Raw genomic sequence first — 25,054 nt, 5'->3', positions numbered from 1 at the left:
CAAGCTATCTATCTCATATTTTTTCAATAAAAGACATACTGAAAGAATTCCATAACTGGCTGCGCTAACTTTCCTGTTGTTTCTATATCTTACTATCCTGGTGTAAATTCCATCTCTTTGATTCTTATAACACTGCGGTTCAGAAACTGGAAAGCAGCTTGGCACTGCCTAATTCCTTTTCATGACACTGACATCCTGCTATTACTGGTTTTTCCCTTCCAGGTGGGTTAGCAAGAGAGGCTGGAAGTCTATTTCAATAGCAGTTTTTAATTTTCCTGCAGTTCATCTTTTTCATGCTGGCTGGGTAATTTAATTTGTTGTTGACCTAATTCCAGTTATGGAAGTTTAGACTATTCATTATCACAGAAGTTTCATCCTTTGGCCCTTAAAATAATTAGACTTTTTAAAAATATATGCTATAGATTATTAATAAATGTTACAATATTTTGCTTATTGAGTTCCTTGTTTTATATGAAAACATTTTGTTTGTACACAGCCTTCATGATGATCCTTTTTTAATTGTAAGGTATAATTATCACCAGCAAGGGTGACACTAAAATTTAGCCATGAACTATTATTTGATCAGCATGGCATATGATGTTGTTGTCACAGATACCACGGCTTCACTGCATGACTGTTTCCCTCCAGCAATTTTGAGGCAGAAGCATCCACTGTAATTAGAGGTTTGAAACCTATGTTGTGTAATTGGTTCTGCTACACTGCGCAGAATGAGTGTCCCTTTTAAAAAGTGGAAGACAGAAAAGCAGGTTAACTGAGTGATTCTTGCTAGCTCCCTGCCTGCCCTGCCATCCCCTCTAGGTGACTGATTCTTGCTTGCACTTTGGCAGTCCTGGGAGGAGCAATCAGTGCTCCCAAAGCTTCTCGGCAATTTGTCCAAGTCCTAACAGGTTTTGGGGAGGAGCTGGATCCAACTGACCTTGGACAAGAGGTTGCAGCTGTGAGGGTGATGGCTATGACTTTTTTGGTTCCACCTATAATGGGAATTTGCCCTGGTTCCATCAATGCATGACTAATTTCCTGGACAGCTGAGCCAGCATAAACCTGTGGTGTAGGTAAGGAAAACTAAACTGTTACTAGTTATAAATTCCAGTGGACTTAAGGTAAGTTCAGCTTTTTTTGACTACACTTGAGATTTGGATGCAGGTCCAAGGTATTACTCCTTGGCCAGAAGTTTGGTGGAATCTTGGACAAATTCCGAAAGTGCCTCTGGGAGGTTTCCAGGGTGGCACGATCCGCAGAGCAGCATTCCTGGAGCTGCACGGTGATTAATGATGAAGTCCGTAATAACATGTTCACTATAAATGTTTCTGCTGTTTCCCCTTCTAAGCATGTATTTAGAAACAAACAGGCCATGGAGACCTTTGTGCCATCCATACCCACCAGAGTCCTTTGGCATTCTGCTTGGCTGCCGTAGGGAACTATGTGAGTGTGGGAGAGAGGCAGCTGTATTTAATAGTGAAGCTAGCTCAGCCTGGGAGAAAGCAAAAGGGCCTGGGGGAATGGGAAGGAATAAAACAGAAAACACTGCAACTATAGCTTTTGGATTTGAATGAGAGAGAAACTCCTTGTAGGCCTTGTTTGTAAGGGTCATTTAGGGATATCCTTTTTGCAGTCCAGAATCCTTATCTGCTGCTAAGCGATTACACAATATGTTAGTTGAGGTTTCAGACATTTTATGCAATCAGTTGCTTCTAGAAGACTGATAATCAGAGCTGAAGGCCTCCTCTGTGTGTTGTGTTTCCAACTCTTCATGTTTTATCCCAAGTCCCACAGTATTTTTCTAGTCTTGACTAATGGGTGTGTATTCTTACTAGAGTCTGAATTTTTTAATATAAAAATTTCTGTCCCTTGTGGCTATGGAGAAACAAATATTATAAGAAGCTTGAAGACTCAGAAACTACAGGTTAAATATAAAAAGCCTCATCTTCACTAGATTTGTTTGTTTGTTTTTACTACCTATTCATTGTATTTGAATATTTCAGGGTCAGTATTTATTGTCCATTACAGTGTACACAGATATTACTTGTTTATATCCATAAAATAGTGTTAAATCAATCACTTAACCAGCAAAACAGATATTGCAAAGATTAAGAGGTTATTAAGTTGTCTTGCATCAAACCCTAACCCCAAAGTCCTTGGGAGATCCTCCAAGTGTTATCTGAGGAAGATAAATGCCATGCACACAGGAGGACTTTTTAGTTATTTGCAAGCAAAAATTTGTGCTTCCAATTTTTGAAAAACACTTGTGCAGAATCAAAATGAATTCTTGGTAGTATGTTGCCACGGCAAACTGAGGAGATGTCCTCTCCCTCCTTATCGATTGGTAAAGTGTGGGTAACTGTGAGAGGTGATATGGTCCATATTCTCTCTGCAACTGGGGCACTTTCAGATGCACCAGAGATAATGCAAAGAGGAAACAGAAGAGGACACAAGTGGAGGACAGAGACAGAGGAAATGAGCTCTGGGCACAGCTCGATGGCTTCCAAGAACTGGAGGAAGACAGAGGGAAAAGCTTATTTAAGCAGGAGGCCAGATATAACAGTGCTTTCTCATTGTGTTTAGTCTACTTCTGTGTACTTCTTCAGTCTTACCTTTGGCAGAAGTTTTTATTTTGACTTTCATTCCTTCCCTCTTCTCTGCTGTCCCTTCAAGAGAGAGAAAATGGGGCATGTATGTGGGCTGATGGTTTGAGAGCTGAGAGTATTGAGAACTCCTACAAAAAGAAAGTTAACTGTAGTCTCTGAGGACGCTGATAAGGAGTTAAACGCTAACACTTGGTTTTAAGCAGACACCTCAAAACCAAAAAAGCATCCAGATTTTTATTTCAAAACAAATGTTGACCTCTGTGCAGCCAGCACTTTCCAGACTGCTGCTTCAAAAATAGAACTTTTTACACACTTTGCCCTTCTTCGGATTTCTCCTGTTTGTTGCGGTTTAACCCCAGCCAGCAACTAAGCACCACGCAGCCACTCACTCACTTCCCCCCCACCCAGTGGGATGGGGCAGAGAATTGGGGAAAAAAAAGTAAAACTTCTGGGTTGAGATAAGAACAGTTTAATATAACATAAAGGAAGAAAATAATAATGATAATAATAACAATAATAAAATGACAATAGTAATAAAAAAAGAATTGGAATATACAAAACAAGTGATGCACAATGGAATTGCTCACCACTTGCTGACTGATGCCCAGTTAGTTCCTGAGCAGCGATTCGCCCCCCCCCAGCCAACTGCCCCCAGTTTATATACTGGGCATGATGTCACATGGTATGGAATACCCCATTGGCCAGTTTGGGTCAGCTGTCCTGGCTGTGTCCCCTCCCAACTTCTTGTGCCCCTCCAGCCTTCTTGCTGGCTGGGCATAGGAAGCTGAAAAATCCTTGACTTAGTCTAAACATTACTTGGCAACAACTGAAAACATCAGTGTGTTATCAACATTCTTCTCATACTGAACCCAAAACACAGCACGATACCAGCTACTAGAAAGAAAATTAACTCTATCCCAGCTGAAACCAGGACACTATTCCCTCCCTACTTACAGCAAAAGAAATAACAACAGCTCTGCAGACCTGACCCTAAAGACGGAAAGATATCCTAAATAGGACAGAGGACATATGTGCAGTCCACACACCAACGTCAGCAGAATATATCCTCAGAACCCAGAGGCGGCACAAGCGAGTGGTGCCAGGAGCTGGCTCTGCAGCAGCTGGGCTTAGTGTGTGGGTGCCAGAGACCACGTCCCCCAGGACCATGACACAGGGGGGCCGTGCAAGCAAGAAGAGTTGTCTTGTATTTAGTGATGCAGACCGATGGCTGCAGCTGAAACAAAATTGCTTGAAGTAATGATATTCTTTGTTTCTGTCTGTGTATGTTACAAACTGGTCACATACAAATACAGGAAAGGATTGAAGTATTAATGAGAGGAAAGTAAGTCCACATCGCATGGCTGTAATAGCTGATAACAGCACAAGTCTGTTCCTCAGATCTAAGCAATGCTTGGTGATTTCTCTGATCCACCCGATTTCAGTGCACGACCATGTGATTGTCAATTAGTGTCATTAATGCTTGGGAGTTATTTGGCTATTTGTAATGTTCTCTGAACCAGACGTGCAGGTGTAGCACTTGTTTTTAACTGGTAATTCTGATGAGCATCTCTGGCCTGTTTTCAGATGACTTACATGCTTAAATCCTAATGAGTTATTTTTAAGCTAAAATGTCCTAGTTTCAGGTTCAGCTTCACCTGCTGGATCTTGTTATTTATTCCTACAAAGAAGATCGGTCATTTTTCATAAAAAGTCAAATTTCAGTGTGTTTTATAAAAAATATAAAGGGCAAGAAGGACAATCAGAGCTCTTAATATTTACCATGGGTATGGAACAATTATAAGACATAAGAAAGTGATCATTAGAAATAACCTTTCTTCTGCAGGGGCAGGTATTGCTGTTAGGTATATAACGAAATGTAAGGGCACTCTGTCTCCAGGCCCGTTAAAGAGCCTTTGGTGGTGCTACATCAGCACTTACTTTGTTTTAGTGATGTGTCGGTTTTTAACGATTCCCTGGCATGCTGCCATAACTTGGTTTTATGCCTCTCGTGTTTTCATAGCCGCAGGCCAGATGGTCTCAGCATTATATGCTTCCTCTGATATGGAATCTGACCAAGGTGCTCCAAATTACTTGTAAGGTACCTTTCATTCCTCATGCTATATTTCTTGTTATGTAATCACAGTGCATTCAGCATTAGTCATTTTAGCTAAAACCAAACCTAGAAACTTTTGCATATTGTAGGCAGCATGTAGAGCTGGTGACTGAGCACAGATGTCAATGGGGCTGTTACTCTCCTTGGAAGCCTCAATTACCAGTGGATTTGTAGGACAGGGTAGAGCAACTGCTTTGAAAAATTCCATTCAAATGCTTAGTGCATGATCAAATTGTGAACTAGCCTGGGAAGAGGAAAGACAGTGCAGTGGTTTCTACTACCACAGCCTATGGGTGCTTTCTCTCCTTCTGAGACCTTTTGTAAAAACAAGTGACCAAACCTCCTGTTGGTGAGCCTATGACGAGCCTGATGTGGTAGGCAGGGAAATGTTGCTGCTCGGTGATGTTAAATGCAAAGGTCCAGTTCTTCATTCTCTTCTTCATTTAGGTAAATTAACTTCCTCTACAGCTTTCACTCATCCTTGGCTGATGGGATAACAACTTCTCACCCTGGTCTGATTAACTTTATGGCTGCCATCATGACCACTCCTAAACGTGTACCTGGATTTCAGAACTCCAGAAATGAGTTCTCAGTGAGGCAGGGCAGTGTGAGGACAGGAACCATGAGGGAACTACTCTGCTGTACCCAAAAGGGGGTAGGGCTGTAAAAGGTTTAGTGGCATTTATCTAGGAGATGGGGGGGAGGGGGGTGGGGGTGGCACAAGAATCTTGAAAAAGGATGAATATAGGAACAGAAGATAATTTGTGGTTGTGGCTGAACAATGCAATAAAATGCAGTCCCATGAGCACAGCAGAAATGATAACAAGCCAGAGAACAGCAGTAGCAGGAAACAGTGATGCTGATGGCCACAGCTTGCTGTAGCAGTAGTGACTAGACAAGAGGTTACAACCAAGACAAGGGGTCCCATATGCTACAGGGACAGGTGAGGTAAACTCACAGCAAATCACCAGAAGAGCTGGAGGACACACTTAGGCTGACCACAAGATAGCTGAGTGTTGTTTTAATAAAAACAATATTCCTTTTTTCCTCCCACTGTGGGGAAAAACATAGGTACATGTGCGTGCCTGTATGAAGGAGCTAGGGCAACACTTCATGGCCTCTGTAGCTTAAGCTCATTGCATACAGAATGTCCCTTCTGTTCCTCATTCCAGGAGGAAATAATTAAACTGGCAGGCAAGAAACGCCATCAGGATGAACATACATGTCTCAAGCCGCATGTTCCATGAGAATTTTTTTGTACATCTATTTTAGTTTTTAAAAAATTTGACTTTAAAATTTGAACAATTTTAGACATTTTTTTAAGGTTTGCAAAGAGGATGTTATTGGGGGGAGGACGCCAAATCCCGACACTTAAATGAATTGTACAATCTTCTTTTTAGGCTTACAGTGGTGTCATGGTCTAACCCCAGCCGACAACTAGGCACCGGAGCCTCTTGCTCATTCCCCCTGGGTGGGGTGGGGGAGAAAATCAGAAGGGTAAAAGTGAGAAAACTTGTCAGCTAAGATAAAGACAGTTTAATAGGTAAGGCAAAAGCTGCACGCACAGGCAAAGCAGAACAAGGAATTCATTCACCACTTCCCATGGGCAGGCAGGTGTTCAGCCATCTCCAGGAAAGCACAGCTCCATCACGCCTAATGGTGACTTGGGAAGACAAATACCACCACTCGGCGCATCCCCCTCTTCTTTCTTCTTCCCCCATGCTGAGCATGACGTGCTGGAATATCCCTTGAGTCAGCTGGGGTCAGCTGTCCCAGCTGTGTCACCTCCCAACTGCTTGTGCCCCCCCAGCCAACTCGCTGGTGGGGTGGGATGAGAGGCAGAAAAGGCCTTGGCTCTGTGTGAGCACTGCTCAGCAATAACAAAAACAGCCCTGTGTTATCAACGCTGTTACCAGCACAAATCCAAAACATAGCCCCATGCTAGATACTATGAAGAAAATTAACTCTATCCCAGCCAAAACCAGCACAAGTGGCCATGTTTTAGAGTTCATATGTTATGTAGAAAATTGAGCAGTCTGAATTTTTAAAAAAGTTACTGATTCACCCATTTGCTTATTCCATAGATTAAGTAAACTGATCTATATGCCAGCCTTATTTCTGACAGTTGTTTTGTGTTGATGATGACAAAAGCTGTCTACCACACACCCTTCTGTGTTTTGGAAAACATTTATGTTACCAGCAGTAGGAAGCTATACAAGCCTCCTGCCTTTGTTTTTTTTTCAAGTGCTTTGGAAACAGTCTAGTTTCAATTTTTCTCTAACACCATTAAAACTGCATTTGTTCTTTTTTACTTTTCTGGAAACTTCTGAAAAGAAGAATTTAGCTTTCAGAAGCAGAATTGATGTGAACAGTTACAGGACAGGTACAAAGATCCTTTGCCTGTTTATTTGTTTTAAAATTAATTTAGCTATTCAATCAACAGGTACATGGCAGCTGGTAGTGATCTTTGAGCGTGGAAAACTGACACAACTCACTAGAGGGAGCTCAGACACAGTTTCTGAGCCTAGCAAGGCGCTACTATACTTCACCGTTACTTGCTTTGTGTTTTGTCGGTAAATCTCTCCCGTTGATTAACTTAAAGTTTCTGTGTAGGCAACTACACAGCCTGCATTATGAAAAGTACACTGAGCTTTCAATTGCAGTTAATTTGCAAATCAATAGTGAACTGGGGCAGGGAGGTCTCAAACTTTAACGTGTTTGTCAGCATTGGTAGATATTACCAGAACACTTTTTTCCAGACCATAAAAATGGGTCAGAAGAGGTTTGTTTCCCCTCCTGCCTGCCTCTTTACTCCCAGTGCATTCCTTCCCCTTCATTAGATCCTCAGATGCAGGTACTGACATCCTTCTGCTGCACGTCCTGCTCCTCCTACAAACTGGGGTATCTTACCTCAGATGCTCTACTTTCCCATCTGAGTAACGCATCTCACTCATATCCCATCTACTGCATGCCCCCAACCTAAACCACTCACCTACCTAAAGCACATCAGGTTTCACCAATACCCTGTGCTTTATCTGACTCTTTTCCCTCATATTTCCTTGCTCCACCATCCTGAGCTGCAAGTGCAGGTTCAGGCAACCCCTGGGCTGCTGCTGGAGGTATTTTGAGAGGAGCAGTTGAATGCACTATGTACAGCAGTGAGGTTCTGTTGACTAGCTGTAATTGCTGTTGTGAAAGTGTTTATCTAATGTTGAGGAAGTGACTAATGAGTAAAGGCCTTTATAAATGTACTATCCTTGTGATCAGGTAGTTATCTGACATCAGGCAGTCCTCCCCATATCATGCAGTCACTATTCACATCGAGGTATTTGTTCTTGTTCAGCCAAGAGTCAGCACACAGCAGACTTGGAATCCGCTACTACTGCCACATAAGCTGATCTTTCCTTTAAAAAAACAGTCACAGAAAAGTTTGTGTGCCACATCTTGGCAGCCTTTTTCCTGGCAAACACTAAAGTACTAGTATGAGTTAGAAAAATCATCCGAATTACTTAGGACAGTCTTAGGCACTCTGCTAAAGAGGAGGTGCTATAGGAGGAGGTCAAAGAAGATCAGATTGGGGCCTTTTACACTTATCATGCTGCACATGTTCAGCGACATAATGAAAATGGTTAATAAGGTCAATTCATTATTTCATATGGAGTTGAGCAAGCTTTGGTAGGTGACAAATAAGATGGTGTTACTAAAGTAAAGCCTCAAACAACTGATTCTCGGTCCAGGTTAGACACCTTGATGCTATCCCAGAAATTCAGAAAAGTGGGAGAGAATTGCCTCTGTGATGGTAAGTGAGGCTCTGTCCTGACACAAACCGATGCAGGGCTCTACACAGGCGTTGCAAAGAGTCACCTGGGGTGTTAGAAGCATGTCAAGAACATGGCAAAATGTGCTGCACTGCAGATATTCCCCAGGTGGTACGACCATCTGGTTCTTTAGTATTTCTCAAAGTTCAGTTACTGGCCCTGCACACTGCTGAGCAGGCCAGCTCTATAAAATGAGGGGAATTTGCTGTCTCTGCATTACATTCTGTGTTTTTGTTCTTTCCATCACCACAGTAAATGCTGCATGTGCTGACTGCTCAGCTCTAAACTCAGTCCTGAGGCAAGACAGTGGACTGAAAGCTAAACTTCTGCTTTCTACAGAATGAAAAAAAGGATATAGTTGATCATTCCTGTGGCAATTCTCAGAAAACCTCCTTGATGAGACATATTTGTGAGCAGCAGATTTTGGAAAACGTGCCCCATTCCAACATCACAGACACTAGAGATCTCTCAGGATCTTTCCTATGAGGACTATGGAAGACATGTTGCCTTTGTCCATATTACAGACAGATCTAAATTCAATTGCAGCTATCCTGTGAGAAGCTCAGTTAGGGGCTATTGAATAGTAGCTACATGGGAGACACAGAAGCAGCAGCTCTGAAGTGTTGCTTCTCACCCATATTTCATCTTAGAAATACCTCTGCAGGGTATGGTGGCTGAGAGCACAGGACATTTGGCATTCTGCTCTCACCCTCAAAACACTGCAACAATTCTCCTACACAAAACATCCACACAGAGCAAGAGCAGCTGCACAAAGCTAAATGGTGTGCTCGCTTCTCCCACTTTCTTTCACAGGAGCAAGAGGGAGAAACGCTCCACCACTGCACCATTTCTTCTCCCCTTACCAGGAATTCCCTTCCCTTCAGTGTCTGACAGCTCATGAGGATGTAGCATTAGTGAGAGAGGGTGGCTTCAAGGGAAGTTATGATGACACAAAGGTGTTAAAATTGCTATAGGGTTAGAAGGAATAGCTATGTGCTCTGCTTGCAGAATGAGAGAGAGAGAGAGAGTTTTGCACTGAGCTGCTATAGTTTCTGGGATGAAGATCAGAGTTTTGTGAAGGCCCATCCTTCCTAACCCTTAATGTAAAGGAAAGAGGCGCAGTGGAGAGATGGCCTCCCACAGGAGGTGTTCAAGATAGTACTGGGAAAAAGAAGTCTTTGGAGGTCAAAAGGTGGAATATATTATCAATTCAAAGACAGCTACAAGGCTTTTGAGAACAGTAATAACTGTGTAGTTCAGCTGTGCTTTATAAATGTGACAAAAATGAGTGGTTGTGGTTTTGCCAATGTGTAAAATTGGATAATCTGAGATTCCTTTGTGTGTAAACAGACGGTATACAACCTGAAAGAAGAAAAGTACTTGTGGATACTCTGTGTGAACACTAACAGAACATTCAAATGCACTGAACAGAGGCACCTGGGTGTGGGGCCAGTCAAGGCTTGGCCCCCAAGAAGTTCTGTAGTCAACTAAAGTCGGTAGAGTACAGAGAATAACATTGAGGAACTGTAGGTTTTTTGCCCGCAAGCAGTTTTAGCTAATTAGAGCATACAGATCTTTTCTCTTTATAATGACCCTGCTTAAATAAGATACAAGCAATATTTTAAGAAATACTAGACTCTGTTGTTAAATTCACAACGTAATTGAGGGAAAGGTGGCTAGAGAATTTTACAGTTCAGTCTAATACTGAAGACTGCAGACAGTAAAGAACAGGCTCTACCTAGCCATCCGCTTACTCTTGCTGCATTATATGGTTTCCTCACAGTTAGCATTCTGGTCCTTTGTCCCACCTACTTACATGCTCAGTTTCAGATGTCCTGTCCATTGGCACTCATGAAATCACTGGTCTCATTCTCCTACCGACACCTCCCTTGCTGTGAGGAATGGCTTGTGCTGGTCACTCTATCAGCCATATCTGCTCAGGTGCAGACCTCTTTTTGTATTCCAAGTCCTTAACCCTCCATCCCTAGAAGTTACATCCTCAGATATTTGCAAAGCGTTATTGTGCCTCTGTAGCTATTTTTAGCTTAATAATATATACCTTGAACTCCGGATTTTTCCTGGAAGGTGCCTCCATTCCTACTCCATTATTTCCTGGATTATTTTCTTAGAACTGTCTGCAATTTGTCAGTCTATTCATAGTAGTGAAGTGGCTGAACCAGAATGCAATGTTTTAAATGACACTTCCAAAAGGAGACAGATTTTTATTTCTTTCTATGCAATCTGATGCTTCTACATTGCTAATATCTCCCACATTTGCCATCCACTGGGCAAAACACTTATCCCTGTTTCTTTTAGCATAACTGTATTCTAGGTTTTAACTTCTCCAGTATGCATTAGTTTGCATTTTCTGAATCCTTTCACTTTTAATTTCTTAGCCGCCTTTAAATTATCTCTCTGCAACTATGGGAGAAAGTTTCACATCTTTAATTGTTGGCACCAAAATGACTACTGAGCTGTGAGGTAGGGCAGAGCCCTGCAGTACCCAGCAAGAGCACTCTGGCGTTTAACTCTTTATGTCTTAATTTACTGTGCGGCCACTTTTATTATAGAGTGTTCTAATGCAACATTGATTATTATTTAGTGTCATCAGAAAACTGTGCTCTTCCCCTACAATTTCTTGTTTGGTCTCCATCTACTGAAAGAACTGTACATTTTTCAGTCTTTTCATACCTGTGCTTCAAGTTCAGTGTGAGAAGTGGCAGCTGCAGTAAATATTGAACGAAGAGCCTGAACTCCAGGGGCAACCAAAAGCTTTGACCTCTGCTGTACTTCCATGGGTCAACAGATCCTTCATTTTTTCTTTCAAGAGATTGTTTGGAATTGTGTATGAATGGGAATGTGTATACAGCTTATTAAAAAATAAAAGGGTGGGATCTCCAGGTGTCATAGGCTGCCATCTGTTGTTTTGTAATCCCCAGTTTAGAAATCAGCCAAATAGGTGGAAATAACTTTTTTTCATTTATTATTTGGCTGAATATATATTTGGTTTAATATATGTATGTATACAATATTGTATACACATATTTTAAGATGGTCCTGCACTTGGGTCACAACAACCCCATGTGACGCTACAGGCTTGGGGAAGACTGTCAGGAAAGCTGCCTGGCAGAAAAGAACCTTGGGGTGTTGGTCGACAGCCGACTGAATATGAGCCAGCAGTGTGCCCAGGTGGCCAAGAAGGCCAACGGCATCCTGGCCTGCATCAGAAATAGTGTGGCCAGCAGGAGCAGGGAGGTGGTTGTTCCCCTGTACTTGGCACTGGTGAGGCTGCACCTCGAGTACTGTGTTCAGTTTTGGGCCCCTCGCTACAGGGAAGACGTTGAGGTGCTGGAGCGTGTCCAGAGAAGGGCAACGGAGCTGGTGAGGGGCCTGGAGCACAAGTCTGATGAGGAGCGGCTGAGGGAGCTGGGGCTGTTTAGCCTGGAGAAAAGGAGGCTGAGGGGAGACCTTATCGCTCTCTACAACTACCTGAAAGGAGGTTGTAGTGAGGTGGGTGCTGGTGTCTTCGCCCAAGTAGCAAGCAATAGGACTGGCCTCAAGTTGCGCCAGGGGAGGTTTAGATTGGATATTAGGAAAAGTTTCTTCACCGAAAAGGTTATGAAGCATGGGAACAGGCTGCCCAGGGAAGCAATTGAGTCACCATACCTGGAGGTATTTAAAAGATGTGCAGATGTGGACATGGTTTAGTGGTGGACTTGGCAGTGTTAGGTTACAGTTGGACTTGATGATCTTAAGGGTCTTTTCCAACCTAAATGATTCTGTGATTCTATGATTTAATTTTTTTTTTTTTCAAAAAGGTTAGGTGATAATTTTAAAATAAAATAAAAATAAAATAAATAAAGCATTATGGAACTGCCACATCTAGCAACCAGCTCTGTGTTGGATTCTCTGCAGTTTTTAATTTCAAGCTGCTCTTTTTAGTCCCAGTCGAAATGGTTTGGTTTATTACAAATTCTTAAGTTCTGTATGGGGTGGCTTTTTGGAGCCTATTTCCTCTTGATTATACAGGAATGTTCTGCATAAATTAAGGATAAGATACAGCATGGCACTAAGAACTGTGGGCTCTGTTCCAGAAACATTTGTTCTCACAGTTTTACAGTACTGAGTAACTGTAGCGGGTACATAGATGCCTGCCTTTTTTTTTTTTTTAATCCCTTACATACTCACCCACATAATTCTTCATACCCTGCAGTGAATTATCCATGCATTGTTAATCGACATTCTTTCCCAACACCTCTGCCTACTCTTATGCTCTATTTTTCTTCTGTTCTGTAGTAACTTTTGCAATGATGCAAGCCAGTGATCTTACTTCATCCTTTGGGGTACAAGATAATTGCTACGTTGTGCTTAAAAAAATTGCCTTCATACAGAATTGTGCAATTGACATCATATTGCACTCTTTCTGCTACCCTATTATTATTGTAATTAAAAAGTAGTCATGGAACAACATCTAATAAACAAAAGTACCCTAAAGTTATAAATGAGTATAAAAAAATTTACCACAAAGATTGGTGTCCAAGAAATAGGTAAATATTGATAAGGAGGATTTTATCAGAACACTTCCTGTACTACATGAAGGGATATACAAGTGCTCTTATAAATGCTTACAAAGATTCCTCAGATCCTGCCAGAGGCACCAGGTGGAACAGGAGAAGCTAGCAAAGGGAAGTATGCCCCTTTTTATTTGAGGAATTTGAAAAGATATGGCTTGCACGTGTGTGTGTGCGCACATATACTTGTGTGCTTCTCTGTCCCAAAGAAATTGGCAGGGACCTCTTGTAATTGAAGTTATTTTAGACTGAGGCAGTCTGGCTAAATGAGACTTTAAATGAAGTACTGAAATCTTTAAGTGTCTGTGTGCAGATACACATGGAAAAAAATAAGCACCTTCAAATCTGAAAAACAAGATTTTAAAAGAAACAGTAATATCTTTTTGGGGGGAGCTTCTAAAGCTGATTCAGGTGGGAACCTCCCTTGCAGAACCGCACTTGGCAGCAGATCTGGCATTTCTTGTTTTCCTATTGGACAAGGAAAAACTAAATCATCCTACTGCTTTCCCACAGAATAATTTTTGCAATCCTGCGTTGGTGGCCCTAACTAGGGAGGACAGGTTAACCTTTGTCTGTAGTCAAGACTACTGTAAGCCTTCCATTTAAAATCAGAGCCTTGGCAGTGCCTTGATGTTTGCTATTTTGAAACCTACCTGTCTACTTAGTTTCACAGGCAGCAATGTAAACTTGCTTAGAGACTTTGATTTTTGTTCTTTTTTAACCCAGTGAGCTGGAGGGAAACCGGAGATGTCTGCAAACAGAACTCTTCCCTTACCAACCACAGGTCTCTCTTGAGAAAAAATGAGTTGGAGCTACCATAATGATATTTTACGTAAGCAAAAAAACCAGGTTTGCCTCGTGTTTTGATGCCCCTCTAGTTGGTTTTCAGGTGTCCCTCTGCAGCTCTGAAAGCCTGATTTCTTGCTTGTGTAAGCTGCAATTTACATGAATTATCTTGCTCCAGCAGGTGTGTTTTAAAGAAATATAGCTGACACTGAAAGACTAGATGAAAACTTGAGAGTTGTGGATTGATAAACAGGGTAACTCTGCCCAATTTGGTGTAAAGTTTCAGTCACTGAGAGGAGGCAGGGTTCTCAGCACTGCATACAAGCTTGTGCTTGCCAAGCCACTGCCTAACACCACAATGCAGGTCTTATCAACTACATATGGCCCGAGGAAGCTTGTTATTCTTTACAAATGGTTGAGTCAGAGTCATAGGTTTATATATTGCCTTGTTTTCTGAGAGTGACAGGGGATTAGATGTGAAAAGGGGATAATATGGAAGAGGGAGAGAAGGCAAGAGAGGCAAGCTTCTGCAGCAAAGGGATGAAGAAAGCAGGCTGAGGATCCCAGACAGCTCTACAAGCTATGTCAGAATCCCTCTGCAATTTGCAGGCTCCTTACAGTCTCCTGTCACTGAACAATTTTAAATGTTAATGCAAAGACTGAAGAAATAACATTTTTTATTAACTTCAGATTGGGGAAAAATATCTATTGCTTATTGTTGCAATGTTTTTTCAAAGCTTTTGCAAAGGAGAAAGGAGAGTGGAAGACCAAAGACAGTGGCCTCGAAAAAAACAAACTTTGCTTTGAGAATTGGTGGCAGAAGAGAAAAATTGAGCGTAAGAGAAAAGTAGCTCAGAGGAGTTCAACAGTATTATGAGCCCAGCTGGAAATTATCCCAGTGTGTAGGATGGACAGGAAGGTAGTAAGAGACCAGCCTGACTAAAGAGATATTCAGTGACCTGAAACACAAGAAACTCGTTTTACAGGGTTGCTCTGTAAATCAGATCAACAAAATGATCTGGATTAAAAAAGAACACAAAACCGGTCTTTGTCCTTCCCTCCCCCACCCTTTGTTTTCTGTTAGACTGAGTTGTTTCACTGATACAGCTGATAGTGTAAGCCTACAAACAACTGCATCAGCACTACTCAAGGAGTTGATGCTGATGCTTAGAAGTGAGGATCTCCTGCTGCCTTGGAGAGGAGATGTTTAGAATGTATTCAGAAAGGACATTAATCCTCAGTACAAATCTGAGATGGGAAAAGACTGGCTAGGCAGCTGTGATTTGAAAAAGCCTCTGAGGTGGAACAGATCATGAGCTGCAGGGGCATCAACAATGTGACACTTGCAAAAAAAAAAAGGCAAATGTTTGGGGCATGTAGAAACAGGAGTAAATTCTGGCACATCACGTAACCTTCTCAATTGATTTAGCACTGACAATGTGAACGTGGGGCCTAGTAGCGGACACTAGATTTCAAGGCAAATGTAAACCAGCTGGAGAGAGTTCAAAGGAGAACAGGAAAAATGTATGCATGAAGTGGCCTGTGAGGAAAGATCAAAAGAATTAGTGCTTTTTAATCTAGGGAAGACTGAGGAGATGCATGGACGTTTCCAGCTTTGCAGCATTTTTTTTTATACACTCCTCAGGGGTTAAATCTTTTACCAATGTCCTCTAGAAACAGGAGAAATAGCATGGGGCTGAAACTACAGATGTGGAGATCTAGCTTCTTGTCTCCAGCTGTATGTACAACAAAGTGCAGGAGGAGATTGACTGGGGAACAGTGTAAAAGTGTCTGTCACTAGAGGTTTTGAAACAGGTTAGACAGGCATCTGTCAGGAATGGTTTACAAACGGCAGATGCTCCTGGGAGAGGGCCAGTGAGCAGGATTCACGAGGTTGCTTCCCGTGTGACTTGCTGCGAGCCTCTGGAATCCAGGTGAGCAGCCTGGCCACGAAAAGCACAGAAAACATGACCATACCTCACCGTGCCGCGCGGTCACGAATGCTCCTTACCATCGGGGCTTTGCAGGGTCATTGCTTCTCCCCACCACAATGGGAACTTCAAATTTTGGACTGTTCTGCTTTTGTTGTTGAGTGAAGCATAAATATTTCCTGTAGTTTGGGGGGAAACAGAGTATTTCATTTTACTTCTGGGTAATCAAGGTTTTCTTTTTGATTAGTAACAGTCCTTGGTTCATCTATATTACCTATGCTGAAATGCTTATGGCAGTAACGAGCTGTGCTCATCAGGAGCAAGACTCTGCTGTGGGACCAATAAGGATGGCCTCTCTCTACAAACCGTTGTTGCTTAACTGCTGGGCTCCAAAACCTCTCGGCCGTATCTTGGTATACTTTTATTTGTTCGCGGTATGTCAAAAATCCCCTGAGAGCGAGCACCTCCCCCTCCCTCCTAGCTGCTGCAACGAGACCAAAGGTTATCTCTCCCCCGGCGGGGGCCGAGCCGCCGCTGTCACCGGCGGTACGCGGCAGCGGCCCAGTGCCTGCGTTGGGAGCGGGGCAGGGCTGTGCACCGCCGGGGCCCGGCAGGCCCGGAGCCCCGCCCGCTGCTCGGCACCGCAAGCCCCAACCGCCGCAAGGGCCGTAACGCCCGCCCCGCGGCCCGGCCTCGCGTCCCGCCCCCGCCGGCAACGGGCGGGGACCTGGGCGGGACGGTGTGATACCGGCCGCTGCCTGGCGCCGGCAGGCAGCGCGGCGGTTCCTCTCCCCATGGCGGCCGGCGGCGGTGGCGGCGGCGGCGGGGCGCCCGAGCGGCCCTACGAGCTGGTGGTGTTCGGGGCCTCGGGCTTCACCGGCCAGTTCGTGGTGGAGGAGGTGGCGCGGGCGGCGGCCGGCGGGGAGCTGCGCGGCGCCCTGCGCTGGGCCGTGGCCGGGCGCAGCCGGGAGAAGCTGCAGGCGGTGCTCGAGCGGGCGGCCGAGAGGCTGGGTACGGGCCGCGGCGGGGGGGGGGTCGTGTTGGCGCAGCGCCGCCGCCCGGCCCCCGTGCCCCGGCCCCCCTCCGTTGGGAGCCGCCGGCGGGCGGGTGTGAAGGGAAGGGCTGAGGGGGCGACGCGGGGCGACCCGCCGTCGGCGTCGGGGCCCGCGCCGGGGAGGTGGCGGCTCGGCCCGGGGCGGGAAGCGAGGCGGCGGGCGGCGTCGGTGACGGCGGTCTCCGGTGCGCAGGGAAGGCGGCGCTCGGGGCGGAGGTCGGCGTGCTGCTGTGCGACGTGGGCGACGCGGCCTCGCTGGCCGCCGTGGCGAGGCAGACCCGGCTGGTGCTCAACTGCGTGGGCCCGGTGAGTGCGGGGACGCGGGCGGTGCTCCCGCGGCGTCCGCCGGGCGCGGCTGCCGGCAGAGCCCGGGCCGGCGGCTGCGTGCGGCTGGGCGCCCCGCTGCTCGGGGCGGGGAGAGCTGCGACGGCGACCGGGAGGCTCTGCGGCTGGGCTGCGGGATTTCGGGAGCCGTCCGGATGAAAGGGCGCTTTTTGAAACGGACCCGGCAGTGCAGCCGCGTCCTGTGGTCGCCTAAAGGTTCCCCAGCACGATTTCTGGTGGTGTAATTCGCGGGCAGTTCTCGCTGAAAGACAGCGGGGTTGGTTTTTTTTTGCTTGTTTTGTGGTTTGGGGGGGGGGGGGGGGGTTTGGAGCCTTTCCCAGGCGGCGTAAGAAACTGCTTGTAATAGTGGGGAGGAGTTTTGGGTTGGGCCAAAATGGTTTCAGGGGTGCTAGCGTTGAAAATAAATAGAGCTGGAAAAGAAGCCCATAGAGATGCTGTTCTAAGTTCTTGGCCCCTTTAAAACTTTCAGTGGCGATATTTCCAGCGCGTTCGGAGGAGATCAAAGTACAAGAGCTGAAAGTTGGGTCATGATGACATCTTTGAAATTAGGGGTACTTAAGTAGAGAATATGCTGATAATAGGAGCGCAAAAAGCATACATTGAGATTAGATACATTGAATTGGCCTTGCTGGTCTTACCTTTGGAGAGAAACAGGGTGCAGTAGTCTGCGCAGCAAACTGCATCGTCGGTGATGCTGTTCCTTCTCCCGAGCCCCCAAAATAACACAAGTACTATTACATTTTTGCCCCATGTAGCAAAACCAATACCCACTGAGTGCTTAGTTCTATTGTAGATGGATCTGTTAGATGAAGCACGCTGGGTGAGTTGTGGTGGGTGGGGTTTATTTTTTGTTATGTGTGGTGGTCTTTCCTTCTATAGTATAGATTCTTTGGAGAGCCTGTGGTAGAAGCTTGTGTTGAAAATGGTGCAAGCTGCATTGACATCTGTGGAGAACCCCAGGTACGTGACCGTAGAAAAATGCTGCCTTCTGCCAAAGATCTGTTAAAGGGGTATTTGTGTAGTATTTTTCTGCTAATGTTGCTGAACGTGAAGACAAATTTTGCCTCCTGATCTGCTGGTTTAAGATGCATGAATTGTTTTAAAGTACATTCATGTGTATTAGTTGGATAGTTTTCTTACTTGTAGACAAGAGCCTCTCAGGTTCTCTCTGGAAATCCAAAATGTTTGAGATCTGCTTCGAGTCTGGGTTGTGATTCTACATAGGAATTTTGTGCAGGCCAGCTTTCTTTGCACTGCTGTGATACTTTCATACCGTAAAACAGGAGTAGTATGTATCTGTCTTAAAGATGCTTGTAAGTGTTTTGAAGCATGTGGGGTGCTATGATAAGACAGTAAAGCACTGATGGCTAATATTGGGTGTGGCCGAGTACAGAGTTCTGCTTAAAATACTTGTTCTGACTGTGTTTTAGTTTCTGGAAGGAATGTACCTGAAATACAACGAAAAAGCTGCGGAAAAGGGAGTGTATGTCATTGGAAGCTGTGGCTTTGACTCTATACCAGCTGATATGGGAGTACTGTACACCAGAGACAAGTTGAAAGGTGACTTATTTAAGTGTGACCTTATGCTGAAAAAGAAATGCAGATCATGCTTTCATCTGGCTTCCTAAAGCAGCAATGCTTATGTGGAGACTCCTTCAGGCTCTCTTTTTGCCTGCCTTTACCAGCTGATCAGTTTCAACCAAACCTGGTAAATAAAAATTGAAAAGTAAATCGTATTCCCATTAGCTTGGAGAAGATTGGTCATTAGGTGAAGGAGGGATTCAAGGTAATGTTGCTCACTGAGAGAACAGAACCTTCAGCTGTCAGCAGCAGGCTGTTGAGCCAGGGTGCGGACATCCCGAGGCAAGGCTCAGCGCACTGCCCCTTGTGCAGTGCGGATCTTGTAGGGAAAAGACAGTGGGGACAGGAAGGCTGTGGGAGAGGGATTGGAAATTAGTGGGTAATCTGGTTTCCTAGGTTTTCTTTTTCTACTGGAAGCCCTGAGAAGCCATTGTCTGAGTGTAAGTAGACAGCCAGTGCTGTGCAATGCCTTTTTCTTTAAGAGCAGCTAGACAGTAACTGAAAGAGGATAAATATATTTGAGAAAAGATGCGAGATGATTCCGTTCTGTGCAAATAGTACTTGATCCTAATCTCAAATGAGGATACCTCGTTCATCAGGTCTGACTTGCAATTGGAAGGGCTGATAAAAGTATCCGAATGTTTTGCTTTTATGGTACCATTAAGAGTGCTATAAAGTGGGATTGCTTTACGTTGGAGTGTATCATCAGCTTTCAGTTTAATAAAACTCAATCTGGATCTGATTGAAGGGAGAGGAGAGGTATGGAAATGAGTATCTGGTTGTTCGTGGGGTTATAATTTGATGTCTGATACTTGTTTTGAATAAAGATGTCTTTTATATCTTCCTGTTTTGCCTTTATGGTATTACCAGCTGTCTATCCAGTTGCTTGCTATATTGAAATTTGCCCACACAAGTACAGTCTTAACAATCTCAGAAGCAACTGAGCAAAGCAAAACAAAGCAGAATTTGGAGGAGTTGTTTTGTTTTGCTATTCATCACAACTAAGCATGCTTTGCAAAACACAAGCGATGCTAAAATTAAATGTTTTAGGATATCTTGTGTGTTTTGAGGTTGGGGGGGGGGCGGGGCTGGTGGGGTTTTTTTGTTTGGTTTGTTTTTTTTGTAGTTAAGGTCTACCAAAACCTGTGAAGTCCATCTCGGTTTTCAAAGTCTACATCATCCTTTATTTTGAAACTTGGAGGAAACCTGAATATGGCTCTTAATATTATTTTCCTTTTGGTTTTTTTTGTGGATTATTTACATTATGTCATTAACTAGATAAGACAAATGAAAAATGTAATGAGTAAAGCTAATATTGGTGACCCTTCTTGAAGTACTTTACATAAGAAGTTTGATACTTGCTAACTAAAACAGCTGTGGAACTTAATCGTAGTTTGTTTTACTTTGAGGTAAAGATGTGACTCTGCCTTTTCAACTCACAGTGTCAGTGGCCTGCTATTTGAGTCTACCAGAGTGTACTCTGGCTTTGTGAACTAATGACTGTATATGCCAAGTAATGTTTTCTCCTCCCTTAAAGGTACCTTAACTGCTGTTGAAAGTTTCCTGAAGGTGAAATCTGGGCCTGAGGTTAGTTGGTTTATGCCTTCTTGGAAACTGAGAGGTATTTGTGGTGACATCACTGTAGCCCATTAGAATAACTGTTGTTGCATTAATTCAGACCAAGGAACAAGCTGGCAGTTCTTTGGTGATGACTCTAAGAACTTTAGGAGCTGATAGAAGTATGCCGAGCAAACATGCTTTTGTAAGGTTCATTTGCATAGGCTGTCTACCTAAAGTTTGTTGTGTTAAGCCATTTCAGGAAATACTTAATTTTTGCAGAGATGTCGGAAGGATTCATACATAAGTAAACTATAACACATACATAGTGTGTTGCCAGTAATCCTAGTGTTTGGCTGTTTGGTGGGGTTTTTTGTTTGTTTGTTTTGTTTGGGGGGTATGTTTCAAGATACATGTATTAGCATTACATGCATTAAAGTATGTAATAATTGTAATAAGGTGTAATATATGTAATAATTGTAAGGTCATTATTGAAATAATGCAACGATGACCCAAACCAAGACAGTGTTGGTGCCCAGCAATTGACCATACTGCTTCTCCTGTCCTGTCCTGAGCACCCATCTTGACAGATGGGGCCCAAGTCATAGCCTGTTCTTATGAGCATTGGGAGGAGTGGAGGAAGTGCATGGATTGGGAGAGTAATATCTGTCTGTTAAAGGACAGGGAAGAGTAGTTAATGAGAGTGTATAAATCTGTATGTTGGGTATAAAGGTGGTTTAAGTATGTAGGATAAGTTGTAAGTGTTGGTAAGAAGGGATTTAGTAATGAGAATTAAATGCAATGGGGCAGTTACATATATATAAAAATATAAAATCTATTAACTGATGTGGGACCTGAGCATGACACAAATGGTATGGCGTAAGGGGTGGAGATTGCATTGGGTTTGGCTGAGATGGAGTTAATTTTCCCCATAGCAGCCCTCATAGTGCTGTGCTCTGTATTGGTGCTAGAAAGGTGCTGATAACACACCAGTGTTTTGCCTGCCGCTGAGCAGTGCTCGCACAGCATCAAGGCTGTCTCTCCAACATTTCCCCCCCTCCCCCTCACCCAGTAGTCTGGGGGAGGGCAAGATTCTGGGAGGGGACACAGCCAGGATAGCTGACCCAAACTGGCCAAAGGCATATTCCATACCATACGATGTCTGCTCAGTGATAAAAGCTAAGAGAAAGGAGGAGGGGTGGGGGGCATGTGTTAGTACAACGTTTGCCTTCTGGAGCAACTGCTCTGTGTACTGAAGCCCTGCTTCCCGGGAAGTGGCTGGACATCGCCTGCTGATGGGAAGTAGAGAATAAAGCTTTTGTTTTCCTTTGCTTCTGCATGCGGCCTTTGCTTTTGCTTTATTAAACCGCCTTTATCTTGACCTATGAGGGGTTTTTTTCCATATTATTTTCTCCTCTCCCTGTCCTACTGAGGAGGGAAGTGATAGAGCGGCTTGGTGGGCACCTGGCATTCAGCCAAGGTCAATCCACCGCCTTTCAATATACTTTTATGCATGTAATCATAATACATCTATGTAATAATGTGTAACGTATGTAATAATTCTAAGGTCATTATGAAAATAATACATGAAGCCTTCAGATACTGAATTAATTAGGGTTTCATGGTATGTTGCCAGGGCTCTTGTGCACATGATGGGACCTGGAAATCAGCTGTTTATGGCCTTGCGGATCAAGACAACCTGAGGAAGCTTCGAAAAAAGATAGGATATGCCCCTGTTCCAGTAGTTGGTGCAAAACTTAAAAGCAGGTATAAGAAGCGTAAGATGTAAAACACGCTGTCTTCTAACAGCTCCAGTATTTATTATATAGGTTGTTAACATATTGCTAAATACTAAAAAGATGCATTTAGGACTTCAGTTGAATATGAATGGATAGATACTCGTCTAGTAGAATTGAAGATAAGTTCAGTTTTACTGATTTGTTCCTATTTTACTGAAAAAAAAGAACATGTCCCAGCATTTATTGGGTCTCAAAGTTAACTTGTTCTAAGAGACTTTTAGTGACATGGCAAACTTTTGTGTTTGATTTCAGAAGCGATTGGTAGAAGGAAAAAAGAAATGTGAGGAGAGTATTATTTTGATTATCAAATTCATCCTCGCTGTAGTGCATGGAATTTTGAGTTGAGCCAGGGATAAATTTGGAATGGTTTGCTTTCAGTGGAAAGAGATGACGTCATAAAAATGCTTGAGAAAAAAGCCAGTATTGGTAGGGCTGTTATGAACTGTTTCTTTCAGTATGTGTGAACATTTGAACATTTTTTTCTGACTTTCTTTTTTCCATTGGCAGAGGACTTGTGTTTTACAATCAGGAATTCAAAGAGTACTCCATTCGATTCATGGGATCTGATGGTTCCGTTGTGAAACGGTCTCAGTGTTACTTGCACACAGAGTTGCAGGAAACGCCTGTAAGTTACTGGTTTTGGTATACTATGTCTTTATTAGCATTTTCAGCGCATCTTTCCTTTATGTGATAACTGTTCTTAGTGCAGATCTGCGTAGTAGGTAAATAGTAATGAACTGCAATGCACTTTTGCTTTGTAAAGAAGGAGGCTTGTGCCGTTGATCTCCTTTGCAAGCTGTTTGACCTGATGTGGTCCAAGTTCTTCTGGGTGCACGGGCTTGTTTCATACTACTCGATGCTCTGCCTGATGAGCTTGCTTATTGCTGCTAGCATAATAGATACGAGAGTCTCTTGTAGGGTTCTTATGCTGTCTGATTTCTGGGTCTGTATTTGTAGGGGATGGAAGCCTTGAGTCACAGAAATATTTGAAAGGTAGGCTTCATTATTTTGGGGAATGATGAATATGTTAAATTCTGTTCCTGTGCAGAGGCTTTTCTTGTTTTAATCAGTGGAGCTTCTAAAAGCATTGTAATTGTAGTCTGTGCAACTATAGTCAGGTCAGCATAGTGTAGTAAACATTCTGATAAAGAATTCATATGCTGCTCGTTTGTATCTGGAGACTTCTTTGATGCTTGGGTCCCTGGTGTGCAGAGTAAAGGCAATGTGAAGTGGTGGTCGTGTTTAGTTTTTGTTTTCCATGGTTTCCTGAGAAGAGACCAGCACCAACAATGTATATAACAGCTGTAGAGAATCACAGGCATCAGTTAAGAGATGAAGGTGAGACAGTGCTCTGAAAATATACTTGGAAACTACTCATGAGAAAGTCTTCCCATTGCTATTCTAAAATTCTAAAGTAAGGTGTCAGTTTGTCTTAAACTAAAGCAGTAAGAGGAGGAAAGGAAGATCCTGGGAAAGAAGCCTGGAATTGGATACCAAAATACATCTTTCTTTAAAGTTTTCCACTCTTGTTTACCATGCTCGCTCCCTCGCCATTCTGTAGTTACACTGTCTTCTCATAATGAATTATAAAGTGAAGCATTATTCAAAGAGTTGTTTAGAACTAAGACAATTGTCTAAGGCCCTATTTAAACAGCTATCTATCGTATCAAACAATTGCATCCTAATTTGGGGGTAGATTCATTTTTACAAATGAACTGATGCAAAAATTTTAATGTAAATTCTATCACTGGAAATATGTTTTTGCCTCAGGTGCAGTATGGCGCTTATGTGAACATTGGTGGTCTTGGCTCTGTTATCAAGCTGATGTTTGCCGGCATTTTCTTTCTTCTTCTTGTGAAGTTTAGCTTTGGAAGAAAACTTCTGACAAAAGTAAGTGCTCAGAACACAAAAGAATTAAGTGTTCGGATATTTTTTTTCCCTCTAGTTTACTGTTGTTTGTTTGTTTTTTCCCCTGTTCTTATATAGTACCCGGAATTTTTCTCTGCTGGATTCTTCACAAAGAAAGGACCAACCCAGAAACAGGTAACTGACTGTTTTCCATCACAGTTATTGAATAGATTTGTTATGATAATGGTGGAATAGTAATCTAGAGTCAACTGCTTAGTCTCAAAGAAATAACTTCTAAATGCACATTGTGTGTGCCTGTTCAGTTAGCTTTGAATATTTAAATAATCATGCCTTCTGCTATTAGACATCAAAGTATGTGCAACTCGTACCAGGAGAAAATGGGTCATGTTGCTGGGTCTGATGTATTTACATGGATGGCTCGCAGCACTCAGATCTGTCAACGGTGATGACAGAGGGAGACTGAGTAGTACAAACCCAGGACTGAAAGCCCTGAGAGCATAAATGGACTTTAGGACAATAACAGTTCCAACAAAGTGGAAGCGATTACAAATTTAGATGAGATTGTACCTTTTAAGCAATAACTCACAATAACTCCTCTCATATTTAGATGGATCATAGTATTGGCATAATAGATACTTGTATTTACTACTTGTGCTTGCCTGATATAAGTGAGTTACTGTTTTGGCGGCCACATTTGTCTTGTCCACTACAGATGGATGGAACCTCTTTTACAATGACTTTTTTTGGCGAGGGTTACAGTGAGGGGCAAGACCCCCAGTATGGCAAACCAAATGTAAAGATCTGCACTGAAGTGAAAGGACCAGGTATGTATGTCAGTAGCAGCTAACTGCTTTTGCCTTACATTCCCTACTCGAAAATAAGTTTATGGTTCCAATGGTATTCACCCTTGAGGAGCACTTGCAGCATGGACAAAGTCAACAGCCTTTACAGACTATTACCTTGGATAGTAGCATTCACTGTGAGCTGTTTTTTGAAATAGCCACTTCATTTGCTGCCTTGTCAC

General features: G+C 43.3%; 1 protein-coding gene and 1 long non-coding RNA gene across 3 annotated transcripts; one reads left to right on the top strand and one right to left on the bottom strand.

Moving 5' to 3' along the window:
• Positions 1-2,020: 2,020 nt before the first annotated feature.
• LOC115350223 lies at positions 2,021-16,209 on the bottom strand. Of its 2 annotated transcripts, none has more exons than XR_003926353.2 (3): positions 16,100-16,209; positions 15,745-16,004; positions 2,021-2,734 (listed from the first exon to the last, which is right to left on the bottom strand). It is a non-coding gene; the product is annotated as an uncharacterized LOC115350223 (long non-coding RNA). The 2 variants fall into 2 exon arrangements; XR_003926354.2 differs by having other exon boundaries at positions 2,633-2,666; positions 15,872-16,004.
• SCCPDH (saccharopine dehydrogenase (putative)) lies at positions 16,158-25,048 on the top strand. The gene is made up of 10 exons (XM_030035631.1): positions 16,158-16,836; positions 17,073-17,185; positions 18,104-18,184; positions 18,655-18,784; positions 20,343-20,392; positions 21,999-22,129; positions 22,669-22,786; positions 23,932-24,051; positions 24,148-24,204; positions 24,743-25,048. The coding sequence occupies exons 1-10, from the start codon at positions 16,173-16,175 to the stop codon at positions 24,875-24,877; spliced, it is 1,599 nt and encodes a 532-aa protein (XP_029891491.1). The 5' UTR covers positions 16,158-16,172; the 3' UTR covers positions 24,878-25,048.
• Positions 25,049-25,054: the final 6 nt, after the last annotated feature.

This window comes from Aquila chrysaetos, chromosome 13 (genome assembly GCF_900496995.4).
Source record: "Aquila chrysaetos chrysaetos chromosome 13, bAquChr1.4, whole genome shotgun sequence".
NCBI lineage: Eukaryota > Metazoa > Chordata > Aves > Accipitriformes > Accipitridae > Aquila > Aquila chrysaetos.
This window is presented reverse-complemented; position numbering and strand designations above follow the sequence as displayed.

Coding starts and splice junctions, on each gene's coding strand:
- SCCPDH (XM_030035631.1), top strand. CDS start 16,173: ATGGCCTCTCTCTACAAACCGTTGTTGCTTAACTGCTGGGCTCCAAAA. Junction 22,130..22,668: donor GGTGCAAAACTTAAAAGCAG/GTATAAGAAGCG, acceptor TTCCATTGGCAG/AGGACTTGTGTTTTACAATC. Junction 22,787..23,931: donor CAGAGTTGCAGGAAACGCCT/GTAAGTTACTGG, acceptor TTTTTGCCTCAG/GTGCAGTATGGCGCTTATGT.